This window comes from Leopardus geoffroyi, chromosome C1, assembly GCF_018350155.1.
Source record: "Leopardus geoffroyi isolate Oge1 chromosome C1, O.geoffroyi_Oge1_pat1.0, whole genome shotgun sequence".
Classification (NCBI taxonomy): Eukaryota; Metazoa; Chordata; class Mammalia; order Carnivora; family Felidae; genus Leopardus; species Leopardus geoffroyi.
This window is the reverse complement of record NC_059328.1, coordinates 165,766,121-165,782,000: the sequence shown is the minus strand read 5'-3', so window position 1 is coordinate 165,782,000 and position 15,880 is coordinate 165,766,121. Positions and strand designations below refer to the sequence as shown.

The following is a 15,880-nucleotide window of genomic DNA, read 5'->3' as shown; positions in this document are numbered from 1 at the left end:
AGCTCATTTAACTGCCTGGGCAGCTATTTTTGTACTAAGATCACCACCACTCCTTTCCAAGCAACAGCTGATTAGAACAATGTAGGCATGTGCCCCAGTTGTTGGGAACAAGAGGGTTCAACTATTCATTGCTACTGGTTGAATATCCTGGAGGAGTGGAGTTGCCATATTTTACCATTTGGACAGAAGAGCCAAAAAGGCTTGTCTGCTTAAAGAAACATGCAGCAGACACTAGCAAGAAGTGATGCTAGCAAGAAACCTGACGGCTTTCTGGTTTTTAGTTCTAATTTCATCCTGAGGCCAAGCTCCACTCCTGCCCTGGAGTTCTTTGGTGCCCCTGTACTCTTAAAATAAATTCCCCCTGTTTTCACCAAGCTCAAATTAATTAATACTTATAAACAAAAGTCCTAATTAACACACATTCTAACAAGAATTCATTCTTTTTTTTTTTTAATTTTTTTTTTCAACGTTTATTCATTTTTGGGACAGAGAGAGACAGAGCATGAACGGGGGAGGGGCAGAGAGAGAGGGAGACACAGAATTGGAAACAGGCTCCAGGCTCTGAGCCATCAGCCCAGAGCCTGACGCGGGGCTCGAACTCACGGACCGCGAGATCGTGACCTGGCTGAAGTCGGACACTTAACCGACTGCGCCACCCAGGCGCCCCTAACAAGAATTCATTCTTAAGAAAGGTTACCATTTGTATAAAATCTAAACATAGGCATAGCAAACTAGAATGTACTTTCTGAAAATAGTAGCAGGTGGCAGGTAAGAACTTGGAAATAAAACCAAAATCAGACTAGCGGTCTAATAATTATGTTGTGAAGCTACAAATATTTTGTGAAGACACAGCAAACAAAATACTATCTGGAAAGCAAGACCAATATATAAGAACAAAAGTAGAACTGTTTACTTCAAAAATATAGATTTTTAAATTTTTACTTCAAGAAGAGATTACCACCATGTCAAAACACCAAGACATTCCCAGATAAAAATGTCCAAATAATTGAAAATGTGAAAATGGAGACTGAAGAGTTAGAGGTATTAACTTAAAAGTTCCCCTAATAGTAGTGAAAGCTAATACAGGAGATTTTACTTCAAAAATGAAACTATTAATTTTCTTTAAAATGCATCAAAAAGGCTCAGTCTGTTGGAACGCCCGACTCTCGATATCAGCTCAGGTCACGATCTCATGGTTGTGCACAGAGCCCCGTGTTAGGCTCTGCATGGATCTGCTTGAGATTCTCTCCCTCAAAATAAATAAACACTTAAAAAATAAAAACATAGTTGAACTTTGTAATGTTTAAATTTTTTTCAAAATAGTATGTTAGAAAAAGAAAACTACTCACATTATAATCCTCAAGGTACATCACATCATGTAGAAAGATATGACCAAACAGCACGAAACATCTGAACAAGCACGCAGTGTACAGTACCTACTTTTAACAGTAAGTGGTTTGAACGGCACATTGAAGCCGGCCGCCTCAGCTCTCTCCCCTGATCACCTCCAAGGCCCAGGCAAAGTTAAGCAATATTTCCTAGGCTCTCTGTGGTCATGTTTTGGTTTTCCCTTAACAGCTCAGGCCAAAACATCTCATTCCCTTTTATATGAATTTCTGAAAAGATGCGTTCCTGAATTTTAAGACATAAATCTGCTCAAACATGATAGCAGTCTTTCTCCTGGGATTCCAATAATTTCCATTTCTTTATTCTTGGTCAAAATTAAATACAAACAAGCAGCTGTCCTTTATTGCTGCCTCTGCCCACTGAGATGAATGAATAATGTATTCCAGTATGCTCTTTAATTCATTAAGCCCTTTTTAAACATATGCCTTAAGGAAATTTTTAGGCTTTTAACTGTAAAAAGTTTATCATAGTATTCTTTATAATAGGAAAAGACTGGAAACAATTAAAAGTGATACTGTACTGATTGAACTTGTAGTACCTACATATCATGCAGTCACTAAAGATGAGGTTGCCCATTAATATTTCTTGACATAGAAAGTTATTCACAAGATAGTGAAAAATGGTAGTTTCAACACATCATTACAGCATATCTAAAAGATGCCAAGATGCTGTAGTGGTTACCTCTTAATTACTTTTGATGTAAATCTTCATTTTTATTATTATTTTGTTTTTTCTTCAATAAAAACGTATAACATTTCAGCATCAATTATTTATCCTCCCATTTTTTTTTTTAATGGTAAAATAACTGCCATATATCCTGCTACCAGAGTAAGACTTTTAAAAGCTATCCAGGTAGCTGAAGGTCCCCATCATCACTATAGCCAAAACTTTATTGTCCACATTCTCTTATTATAATCATCTGATTCAGTTCTCATCCAAATGCTCTCATCAATGTTTTTACCTTGAGGTTTAAGAATTTTCACATAACATCGTAACATAGAATAGTACTCCTCAACCCTTCTCATCTATGTTTCTTTGAAATGACAATGCCCTTCCACTGCCGTACCAGTCTTCATTCCCCTCCCATGCCTCTGGTATAGCACTTAGCACCCTGCAGTAACAGAAGACGAATCAGTCTTCCTTAGTAGACCTACAAGTCTCATAAGGCAAAAACTATGTGCTAATCATCCCCAGTGCTTAGCACATAGAAAACACTGAATAAATTGCCAACAAACTTGGGTAGATGAAGTTTCAAACAGGAGAGAAGATGCCAAGAGGGTATCTAGCTGACTTAAATGAATTAAAGTCTCCAGGCCCAGATACTATATTGCATGAAACTTAACAATGATTTTAGAGTTACAATTCATAATATGAGAAATCATGGGGAAGAGGCAACAGACAATAGCCCAATATCACCTCTTCTGAAAAATAAAAAGAGGGGCTCCTTGGAGGTTCAATTGCTCACGTGTCTGATTTGGGCTCGGGTCATGATCTCACAGTTCGTGAGTTCAAGCCCTGTGTCAGGCTCTGTGTTGACAGTACAGAACTTGCTTTGGATTCTCTGTCTCCCTCTCTTTCTGCCCCTCCCCTACTTGCACTCTCTCTCAAATAAATAAACATTAAGAAAAAACTATTTAAAAATAAAAATAAAAGATCCCCAAAACAACAGACCCTGAAGCCTGGTGTCAAACAAGCAAGGATCTTCCAGAGAGTGGCAAAAGAAAAGTTGTGGAAGCTAGAAAATGTAGCATGGATAAGAGACCTTAACTAAAACATGAGACAGGTGAATGAGAAGCTGAGATTTCAAAGGTACACAGTTTAAACTGTGGGGCTGGGGGGGATTAGGAATTGACTCCAGCTACACTTGCCACTCTCCTAACACAACAAACATGTACCTCCCCTTCGGGTATTTGCACACACTATCCCTGTGCCTGGAATGCTCATCCACTAGATATCCATACAGCTCAACACTCACCTTCAAATATTTGTTTAAATGTCATGTTTTCCAGTAATATTCTACTTAAAATGTGAACCCTACCTCTTTACTGTTCTTTTTCTTTTTTCCATAGCATTTATCATTTTCTAACACTTAATAATTGACTTATTTATTATGGGTAGTTAATTATCCGTTTCACCCATTAGAATGTAAGCTCTATGAGACAAGAGATCTTTGTTCATTTTGTTAACTGAAGTAGCCAAAGCACCTTGAATACAGCAACCAATCAAAATTTGTTTAATGCACAAAATGTATGAGAAAGATTGTGAAGAAAAAATGACCAGGATTGGTGATATCAGCACAGTATCAAGGAAAAAGCTCTAGACTTGAGATAAAAGATCTAGATTCAAATCTAGGTTCTGCCACTTACTAACTAGCTAGCTAGCAAGTGACTATTTTCTGGCAAACATCTACGAACTTCAGTTACTAATCTGTAAAATGAGTGGTTGTGAAGATCAGATGAGATAAGTATAAACGGAAACAAAGTAACTACAGAATTAATTACTTGAACAAACTAATTCAAAAGGGAGTTCTACCTTCAAAGAAAAAAATGAAAAGAAGTTCAAGAGCAAGGGCTGAAGAATGTGACCATGGGACTAATACCAACACTAAGAGAAGTAAGAAAACTCAGAAAAGTAACTTCATTTGGAAATGAGAAAGGGCAGATAATGAGTTAGATTTCAATCTACAGCTGTGCTATTCAACATGGTATAACTAGTCACATGTGCCTATTTAAATTTAATTAAAATGTAATAAAATTTAAAATTCAGCTACTTGGTCAAAATGGCCGTATTTTAAGTGCTTAATGGCCGCATGTGGTTGGTAGCTACCAATTTTGGACAGCAGTTTACAGAAGATTTCCATCATCGCAGAAAGCTCTAGTGCAGTGCTGATTTATAAACTTTGAGTTGACACAATAGAATTCGAGCGACTGTCATTTTAATATTCCTGATTCTGAATTCCTGGAAAGTTCAGGATGAAGAAATGCAAAACCAACCACATAAATAATCTGAGTAGGGATTGTAAACTGTGAATACCACAAATGAAATTATTCATATTATTTGACTACAAGGTCCTGGAATACATGAACACTCCCCAGTTGATGGTATGAGGTCACTGATATGGCAACTAAAAATAGAGTTTGGAGAGGCCCAATGAAGTTGCCGACAAGAATTTGGTCAGCATCTTGGCTCAAATCTCTGGTTAGTAAATTCAGATATGCCACCAAGGGCAAATACTACATGCAATACAATAGTTTTCTTAGTGAGTGATAAGATACCCAGAGCTCCAAATCTCATCCAAGAAGCAAAACTCCTTGTCAAAAATAACTGCAGTTAGCTAGAATGGTAGCAGACTTCCTTAATGAGTACACATATTTCAACTATAAAAAGATCTAGAATTAAATATACAAATTCTTAAGAAGGAAATCAAAGTCAGATGTTAATGTTTTTGTTTTAAGAAAGCTATGCAAAAATTGATCTTTTATATACTTACAAAATTTAAGAGGATCTGTCTTATGACTGGCTTGTAACAAATTTAAAATGTGTAACTAAGTTACAGATTTAGACTTGTGATTTTAAGCTGAAATCTTTTTTTTTTTTTAAGTTTATTTATTTATTTTAAGAGAAAAAGAGAGAACACAAGCCAGGGTGGGGCAGAGAGAGAACAAGAAGGCTCTGCACGATCAGCACAGGGCCTGACACAGGACTCAAACTCATGAACCATGAGATCATGACCTGAGCTGAAATCAAGAACTGGACGCTTTACTGACTGAGACACCCAGGTGCCCCTAAGCTGAAATCCTGTAAGTTCATAAATAATATTTGAACACTGCAAAGACTTACACGTCATGGTATTTAAAAAGTCAATTTAATGTTTACATGAATGATTTAGTACCTAGAAGCATTTTATTACCTCAGACAAGGGAAATACTTAAGAAAATTGAACATATTATATACTAAATGCTATTTTAATTATTTTAGCCTATTTCTGTACAGCCATATCTATAAAAACACTAGTCAGATATGTACTCCATATTAAAATCAATAAATAACTGTTCAGACCTAAAACTAGCAACCACCTAAATGTTCATCTTTAACAGAATGGATAAATTGTGGTATATATCCACCCAATGAAATACTATTCTGCAAGAAGGATGAAAAAAATACAACTACACATAAAATGGATGAGTATTACAAATATGATGATGAGGGAAAGAAGACATACACAAAAGAATACACACTGCATGATCCCATTACTATTAAGCTCAAAACAAGCAAATATAAACTTCAGTCAAGGGAGTGGTTATCCTGGTGGGAGGAGGCATTGGAAAGGCACGTGAAGAAGTATTTTGGGGACTGGTAATGCGGTTTCTTAATCCAAATACTGATAAGATGGATGTATTCACTTTGTGGAAAGTAAGCTGAAAACTTATGATTTTCACATTTACTTTCTCAATAAATTAATAATAGTTCAATAAAGTTTTGAAAAAGTGAGTATGTATACAAACACTTATAACTATCCAAGTGAGATTGTAATCATGTACCACCCCAAATTATCCCAGGACTATCAGTGCCATGTACACTATACTTTCCAAACACTAACATATCAAAGAAAGAAGAGGGGAAAGGAAGGGCATGTCCCAGGAATAGCAATAATTCCGGGGTGTAGCTAGAGTACATAGTAGATATCAAGGAAATAAGGGGCCTAGAAAGCCTGATTTGCTCTCCTGGAGGACGTTAGACAATGGGGATGAGACATGCAAATTATAGAGGTAGAAGACTTTTTACCTACTACAAAGTTTTCAGCCCTTTCCCTTAATTTCTCCAAAAATATACCAGCAATACCTCCATTCTCTGACATCCAGTTTCCAATCTGGAGGGACTTCAGAAGAGTAACTATCCTGGCCACCTCTCCCTAACCGTCACACAGTCATCCCTTCCCATGGGAGGAGTGATTTACCTCATTAGTAACTTCTGAGAACAGGCACCAAGTATCTGGAATCAGCCTTTTCTCTCTCCTTAGAATTCATCTATAGAGTGGTTATACTCCAGTCTCTATCAGGGCCATGCATAAGGCTTACTGGAGCTGGCTCTGCCCTCCCAGGGGAGGCCTTCTGTGGTTCAGCACTACCTGTCACTGAGTCTATTCAATTCAGGGTAATTATTAGGTACTTCAAATCTAAGCCACATTCTTCAGCCAGCTTTATTTGTAATAAAGCTGACATTTTTACCTCCATCTATCTATATTCTGTGTCTTCTCAACAGATTCTGAATTTGGATGTGAGACAGTGACAAAATTAAATATGACTCCTAAAGCCCAACAAATAAAGAGAGTACTAATGAGGGGAGTGTGATTAGTACTTTATGTCAAAAGAATAAACTCTACTCAGGATACTTTGTTTTGGTTTAGAGTTGAATTAACACACTAATCTGTCCAACAACAGAAATTCTCTTCTTAATAATAAGAAAACAAAATTGACAGGAGTAATATTTGCTTAGCACTTGCTTTTAAAGTGTTCCATAAAATATCTCCTCTGACTACAAGAGCACTCCATTTCTCTGCAGCCTAAAAATAGATCACTTATTTTATTTCTAGATATTTTTATTAAGTGACTGGGGTAGGTGGCTTTATACTAAGTAACTTCCTGACATAAAGAAATCTATTTGCAGAAACTGTGGTCTATCCCAAAATTATACTTGCTGCCTGAGAGAAGTTTCTCTTTTATTCTCAACATTGTTTTCTCCTACAAATCAAACAGCAAAATTCACTCACAGAAGGAAATAGGTTGGTCTATTTTTTAAACCATGCATTACATTTTCTTAAATTATGAACTGCATTTTGATAGGATCAATATTTTATAATTCATTAAGTACAATATAAACTAATGCCTTAACTATATGACACTGTATTTGATCATGATCTCTTTAATCACAAGAGGTTGAAACCTGGCATGACAAAATGTTCTTAGGAAACATTTAGAAGAGGTTAACTCAGCCTTTTTCCTTCTGGAAAGCACCTACCAAGGCTTCTGGTAGATGTTAAATAATACATTATTTTTTAAAGAACTGTGTTTATAAATGGCAGTATAAGTAAATTAAACAATTAGTAGCATTCTTAATCAGATCTTCTTTTGATCTGAACAGAAGAATTTATAACCTCTGTAAAAATTGCCAACAGTTCTGACTAACCCAAACCACAACTGGGAAAGCCGTTAACAGTGAGGACAAACGGATGTCACAAGGGATTTTTTCTTCTCTTTTTCGTAGCATTACAATAGCTTTTTTAAAAACTGAAAAAATCCAAAACCAAGGCATAAAAATGTCACACACTTAATTGGTACTTACAATGATTTTTAAGAATCTAAAACTGCATCCAGTAACAAGACCAAAAAGAATTTGTTCATGGAGTAGCGTGCACTTAAAAACAGAAGGTCCAAAAGTAAACCATCACTGTCAAAACTCTGCTCAGTAATTTCAAATAATACGCATATATGTTCCCAGATAGAAGCAATCAGAACCAACTCGCAGGAGACTAATGTGACAAGTACAACAGGTTGCGATCTTAAATATCCACATTTGTCAGGACTCTTATCATCCCTTTTCGATCTTCATGGTCTCCAAATTCCCCTGGCATATAGTCACATAATGTTAAGTATCCCCTGATGCACTAATTTCCAAAACTCAGATCCATCCTCCCTTCTCTATTCTCACGGCCACCATCTCAGTTTAATACTTCATTATTTCTCATCTGTACTGCTACAACGGCTCCCTAACGGGTCTTCCTATGTACATCCTTATCTTTCTTCAATCCATTCTTAATACTGCAGCTGGATGCAAACCCAAGCCCAATCTAGTTGAATCTCTTCCCAGCTTAACTGCCTCAAGGGTTTGCCATTACCTAAACCCCCTTCGCTGCTTCATTTTTCTTCATTACATTTATCACCATCTGACATACCATATTACTTGTTTGTTTTGCTATCCCTGCTCCAACTAAAATATAAGTCCATACGGGCAGAGTTTTTGTTCACTGCTATGTTGCACAGTAAGCACTGAAATATTCACACGAGTGAATACGTGAGTGGATTAACTGACTGATGACCTACAGGCCAAAGGCTTCCATGACCTGCCAGCGCCTTCCTCTGTTTACTTCACTCCCACCTCTACAATATGAATTGTTTAGTTACCTAAATACAATACGCACTTTCATGCCCCTTGCTTTGCCATATGCTATTCCTTTTGCTTGGAATTCTCTTCACCATCCAATCAACCTGCTATATATCAACCGTATTTTAAAACCATCTCCAGAAAGCTTCCCCTGACCCCATGGATAGTTGCTCTTTCTTTCCTTTGTGCTATATCTGTACCTGTATTTATAGTAGCTCTATTCAAAATGTACTAGAATGTGTATCTCCCTTACTATTGTGAATTCTTTGAGGCCAAGGATTATTATTCATCTCTCTACTTTCAGTGTCTAGGACAACACTTGTCATAAAGCAAGTATTATATAAACATTAAATAAATTAACATATGCATGAGTATCCTATAAAGAAAATGAAAACATGAAGTTTCAAGAAGTCACTCATCCAATTCCATGATGGCAACCAGTCATAAGATAGAAGAATTACAACCAAGGACATCATCTAAGGTAATCAGAGAGAAGGAGTTACACAAATAACATACATCACCAAATGCTTCCAAAATAAGTGACATACAGTCACACTCACACTTTATTAGATTTACATGCTGGCTCTTTGCTCCATTTATCTTCCCTTTAGACTCAGCTTTGCTGCTGGCAAACTGAGGCCCACCTAAGCAGGAGGGAGTAGAAGGGAGACCTTGGTTCCCCATTAACAATACATTAAGTAGATCACTCTTCGAGGGAGCTTTTGATGTTCCATTTAATGAAAGTTTTTATGTTCCCTCATATATTGAGTCAAACTTCAAAACAGTTATACAGGACTAGATTTTACCACTAGCCACACCTAAGTCTGAACCAAACCTATGCCAACAAGAGGTTACAGGTGTGTCTTCTAAGGAGTAGTCACAGACCAGTCACCTTTAGCCATGGGAACTCTCATTTGTTAGGCCAGTGTGCCTTATAAACACTACTATTTTTCTCTGACTGCTGCAGACCAAGGCCCCTAAATCCACCTGACCTACCTACTTAGTTCTAAGAATGTGAACATCATATCAATGTACAGAAACATACAAAGGAAGCCATTGTTACATACACGAAGCCATTTAGGAAGAAAAAAGTTTTAAACCCAATGACGGCTAATACAACATCAAGTGAAGCCTGATGCCAAGATGGGATCCTTGATTCCTCCCTTCCCCCACTATTCAGTAACCAAGTTATAAAAAACTTACGTCCTAAATTTTTTTTAACAGGCTTGCCTACTCCCAATATTATGCCTTAGTTCAGAATCACAGTAATTCTCATCAGAATAATAGTCTCCTAATTTGTCTCCTTGTCTTTGGACTCCATGAAAATTGCATCTACCATTTCATTTTGGTGAAGGGTTATATAACCGACAGTGCACTAAGCACTTGATCACTTAACTCTGTATTTTTGAATTCTCACAGCAATAGTGCAAAACAGGAACTACTGTCCTCATTTTCACAAAGGACTGATGCTCTAAGAAAGGTGAAGTGATTTGTCCAATGTCATGCAACTGGAATTATGTAGTGGAAATTCAAACTCAGGTCTTCCTTTCCAGCTATTACATGCTAAACTGCTTAACCTTCTTCAATTCAGCCCCCAATGTGACCTTTCTAAAAGGTAAATGCATTCAAGTTTTCCCCACATAAAATCCTGCAAACAAGACTGGCCACCAGCCCTCTTCCTCTATCATTCTCACCCCGTCCTATCATACTGAACTCCCAACAGTTTTCTAATCTGTCTTTCACTGCTTTACCTGTGAACACACTATTTTTCTCCCAAGAACACTTTTCTCCTTTGGCAGGTTACTTCTAACCCAAACTTCAAGATTTACTCAATTCTTACTCTGGGAAGCCCCCTCCCCTTTACAAATACATACCTAAAACTGGGTTAACTGACCATTTGCCATGGTTATCAGCTAAATATCTTATCACAGGCTATTAGTTCCTTAAATAAATACTGTATTTTGCATGTAGCAGAGGAAGGGCTCATGAACGTGGCATTAGTGAATGAATTCACCATAAACAGTGAAGGTTAAGAACTTAGCCCTAAAGTTAATATGATGTGCTTTGGAATTCTAACCTGTACATCTGCAGCAGGCTTCTAAATCTGTTTTATTTCTTCATCTGTAGATAACTGCACCTACCTCAGACTTCGGAAAGGAGTAAAAGAAATAACTGACTTAACATGGTTTCTGGCACATTGACAGAACACATTAAACATTAGCAACATTTTTTTTCACTCTCGAACTTCATCCACCTGACAAAGCCACATCTCAGAAAAGTTTTTCCTAGTAGCTTCCATCAGCACTTAAGATTTCTCCAAAAAACAGGAAGTCAAGATCTCCTAAAAACAACCTCATCCACAGGCAAGGGTCTTTCAGCTTCTGGTTACACCAGAGCTCAGTAGCTAGCACCACCGCCTAAATCAGTAACTAGTGTCAAGTTTTTTGTTTCTTACCCATCCCTTTCCCCCTTCAAAGTCAAAGACCATGCCCCTGAGCAAGCAGAATCATTAACTAGTGTCAAGTCTTTTGCTTCTTGCCCATCCCTTTCCTCCCTCAAACTCAAAGACCATGCCCCTGAGCAAGTGGAAACCTGCCCCTTGCAAACCGGTCAATACCTTCTTCTAAAAACCATCACTTCTCCCCGCACCGCATCGAGACTTGTGTAAATTAGAAGAGATTCATCATCTAGTACAAACTCAAATCTTCTTGGAAGATCATAATAGAATCCTTTCTATCCAATGGAAGACCTTATCTCCCAAGTATTAATTCAAGATAATGAATTCCTAGCATTCAATAAGAATCCAAGAAAAATGGTCCCCTTAAAGCCTTCCCCAGTGAGAGTTCTTCATATTTATTATTCTCAAATAGTGACCAAAACCCACCATTACATCCCCCTTCCTGCCAGGGTCCAGGGTCTCGTCCACTCCCTCCAGAGATGGGTCTTCACTTTCAGCGAACAGAGTGCCTTCCTCCCACCCGTGTCACTTCCCTTTCCACCTTGCCCATGTCCTCCTGCAGCACAGGCCTGGCCTGGTCCCCCGCCGCCAACCAGCGCCACAGAGCCGCTACTCACCGTTTCTTGGGGATGGTGCCCGACTCCTGCGCGGCGGGAGTGGCAGTGGGAGCCGCCGTGGCCGCCGACGCGGCTCTCCGCGCTTTGCACTCATTGGTACTCACAGCCTCCTGGGGCCGGCCCAGCAGATGACCGGAGAGAACCCGGAGCCTCCGCCCGGCACGGTCTCGATCCGGGTCCGGGTCTCGGTCCCGGTCCGCTGCAGAACAGCAGCCTGTGCCCACGCCCGTCCCGCCCGCTACAGCCGCCGCCTCCGCCATGGCTTCCGCCTTGTGCCGCCGCCCGGGACCGCTGGGCGCGGGTGAAAGGTCAGTTAGAGCGGCGGCCCGGCGCGACCATTCGCTGCGGCGCATCCCGGCAGCCACCGCGGCGACTGGGCGGCGGGTGCCATGCGCCGGGAGCTTCACATTCTCTGCTCCCGCCCACCACATCCGCCCGCCCTCCGCGGTCACGCCTCGGCCGGCGAGCACCTGCCAAGCAGGTGAGTTTGAGCTGCACCCGGATTGGCTCAGACGTAGCTGGGCTGGACCAGAATCCCAACCACAAGTGTCCGCGAGGTGTCCAAATACCCTGGGCGGTGTCGTTGGGTGTCCCCTTGGCCTCTGGAGTAGGTTTCTGGGGCAGACGCCTAGGACCAGGGTGCTGCTGGACCTGACAACTTAAGCAGGGCCATCCTTTTCCTGAAGGAGCTCCTGCTGCTCCCCTATGTTCCCCTCCCTCCAGACTCGTTGTCTGTAACCATTTGAGAAAATAGCTATCATTTTCTCATAGCCTACTTCGCGCCTGGAGATTCTCATGTAATTTCCATTTTACAGTTGAAAAAACTGAGGCTCAGAGACAAGAACTTGCCTGAGGGCGTAAAGCTGAGTTGCAACGGAGATTCTCTTTCATTACTGAATGCTACTCCCTTATTTACCTTATTGGAGGCAAAGTTTTTTATTGCTACAGATAGAATTACCTAACAGTTGTTCTTAGAACTTCTCGCTTGTCTACAAATTAACTTTATGGAGAATGGCACTTGGTGAAAATAGGAGGATCTCAAAAGGCCGTGCTCCACAACCATCTTCAGCCAGTGGATTAGGTAGACTTTTTATAAGGCACCTTAAAGATCTAACCATAGAAATAAAATACCTTATTGCATAATGTGCAATTCAAAAATGAGTCTTGGGAACGGTAAGAAAAAGGGTTGTCATAAGCTTTCCAAGCCCAATAAAGTCACCTTTCCAAATAATCCCCTTTATAACACAGACTCTATGAAATACATTCCAGGAGTTAATTTGACTAATACAAAAGAACTATTTAATAGTTCTGAAAAATTCAGGCAACAATGAGAAGGACTTGATTTGAATGCCAGCTTTCCAGATCTTAAGAGATAGTTCAGCATTAAATATCCAGTCTAGCTCTAGAATCACTGAGCCCCACTCTTGTGTAGCTGCTACTTTTCTCCATTGGCTATTTCAGATTGGGTTAGGAGCTAAGAAAACAGAAAGGAGGAGTAAATTGCTGAGTGCCTGAAAGAGAAAGTCTCCTGAAGTCTGAGAGTTTAGCCACTTTAATCCTCAAGCTTCTTACACCTTTTTTAGATGTTACTAGAACAGCGTTGAAATACCAACTAGCACATTTGCTTGCAATCGCAAAATTCATATTTTTCTTGCCAAAATGCTATTATAAGCAACAACTTTCTCAGAATTGTTTTAGAATGAGACTGGTCTATTAATTTTTGCTTGACTCCCAGAGAGCTTAGCCTAACACTAGTGAATAGCTAACTGACTTCTTCAGTGTTGTCCAAATTAAAATATGAATATGCTTCTCACCAACTCTCAGGAGGCAAAATTTATAAATTTTGCACATATCAACAGAATAACAAAAAGCCTTTTCTCCTGGGTGATGAAAAGGTTGATGTAAATCAAAATTATATACCAGTGGAAAAACTACTGATTTTTTTTTCAAATATGTATACAGTAATGAAATACAGGCAGTAACAGCGTTTGTTAAGAGCCTATTATGTACCTAATTCATTACTATGTGCTATGAGATGGAAAGTATGTAAGTCAATGCCTCATCTACATGGCATAACCAGGCTGATTAGGAGTTGGGATATATGTGTGTGGGGGGGGACTATATTATACTGTTGGATGAAATAAGTGTGATGTGGGTGACCTTGGTGAAGTATTTCCTACCCCCACCCCCACCCCCTCTCCTTACAAGAGCAAAGGCCAAGCAGAGTGTCTTGAAATTTATTTTAAGGAAGGAATGCTTCACATGAAGTGTGGTCCATTGAGATGTTTGTGATTCCCACATAAAGCAAAACTTCAGTGAGTATAACATTCAGGAGGGCCATCTCAACACACCTGTTCCTTCTGAGTCCTGACTTAGTCCTTAATAACATGGATCCCAATGGAGAGCAGACCACATGAGCATGGTGAACCCAAGAACGTGAGGAATTTTAAATGGAATGACTTATATTTGCATTTATGACATCTCTTCCAATATGAGGAAGAAAAAAAGTCTAAATAGGACAGATTAGCATCTGAAACATGCACCATATTTCTTTACTGCACTGATTTCCATTACTTCCCTACAGAGCTATCCCCAAATTATCCCCAAATTAAGGAATTCTTGCATTTTTATACATTTTTATTATAAAATATAACAGACAAGTGAACCAAAGCATAAATTATCACAGATTGATCACCCATGTAACTTCCATCTAGTTCAAGAAACAGAACTTTTCCAGTATCCTGGAAATCCCTGTTATGCCCTCTCAATCTCTTTACCCTCCCTACCTGCCAGAGGTAAGCACCATCCTGAATTTTATAATATACATTTCCTTGTTTTTCTTATGGTTCTAACAATTAAGCATACATCCCTTACTTGTTTTTTGAATTTGTATAATCTTACAGTATGTTCTCTTGTGTCTGGTTTCTTTCACTCAACATTCTGTTTGTAGTATTCATCCACATTGTGTGTAGCTGTAGTGCATTCTTTTCTTTGCCACATAGTATTCCTTTAAATATATATACCAGAGTTTATAATTAATGGACATTCAAGATGCTTCCAGTTTGGGACTATTGTGAATAAGGTTGCTATGAACACTTTTGCATATGTCTCTAGGTGGACATGTAGATGAATTTCTGTTAAGTATCCATTTAAGAGTAGTATTACTAGGTCACCAAGTATACATTTGTTTAATAGATAATGAAATGACAACTGTATTCCAAAGAGATTGTACAAAATCTACCACAGCAGCATATGAGAATTGCCATTTTCTACTATATACTCTTGTCAGTATAGTTTTAGCTATTATATAGTATTATCTTAATTGTGGTTCTGATTTACATCTTCCTGATTACTAATGAGATCAAGGGTGTTTTCTATATGTTTGTTGACCATTTGGATATCATCGTTTGTGAATGTGTAATGAAGATACATCTCCTAAGTTGCCTTTTAGAAGCCTTATTATTTTTCCTTTCACATTTACGCCTATAGTTTACCTGGAATTGATTTTTATTTATGAGGTAGAGATCAGGTTTCATACTCCATATGAGTAGCCAACTGGTTTAGCACCACTTGTTGAAAAGTGTTCTACATTAACCATCTTTGTCATAAGTCAGATGTCCATATAACATTAGTCTATTTCTGGGCTCTGTATTTTATTCCATTGATGTATTTATCTTATGCTAGTATCACACTGTCTTAACTATCATATATTCTTTTAGATCTTCTGCATAAGATTATATCATTTGTTAATGACAATAGTTGATTTATTTCCAATCCTCATACCTTATATTTCTTTGTCTTGCCTTACACCAGCTGATTAGGACCTCAAGTACAATGTTGAATAGAAGTTGTGAAAGTAGCATCCTTATCTTGCTCCTCATTTCAAAGGAAAATCTCTCAACATTTCACTATTGTTCAAAGTGGGTTGCTGGTTTTTCTTTTTTTTCTTTTTAACCTTTTAGCAGATTAAGGAATTCCTTTTCAAATCCTAGTTTGTTGCGAGTTTTTATCATGGATGGATATTGAGTTTTGTCAGACATTTTTTCTGCATCTGTTGAGATGATCAAATGATTTTTCTCTTTTATTCTGTTGTATAGTAAATTACATGGATAGGTTTCCACTGTCAACCAACCTTGCAGTGCTAGCATAAGTCCAATCTAGTCATGAAGTATAGCCCTTTTTATATATTACTGAATACTGAATACAATTTTGTTGAAATTTTGTATATAGTAAGGTT

At 38.5% G+C, this 15,880-nt stretch overlaps 1 protein-coding gene across 2 annotated transcripts in view; it reads right to left on the bottom strand.

Moving 5' to 3' along the window:
* AGPS (alkylglycerone phosphate synthase) overlaps nucleotides 1-12,045 on the bottom strand; it is a 144,519-nt gene extending 132,474 nt beyond the window's left edge. For both annotated transcript variants that reach the window (XM_045480298.1, XM_045480299.1), the window contains exon 1: nucleotides 11,644-12,045. In XM_045480298.1, coding sequence (XP_045336254.1) covers nucleotides 11,644-11,996 — 353 coding nt within the window. In that variant the 5' untranslated portion in view covers nucleotides 11,997-12,045. The remainder of the gene's footprint in view (nucleotides 1-11,643) is intronic.
* Between the last annotated feature and the right edge of the window lie 3,835 nt (nucleotides 12,046-15,880).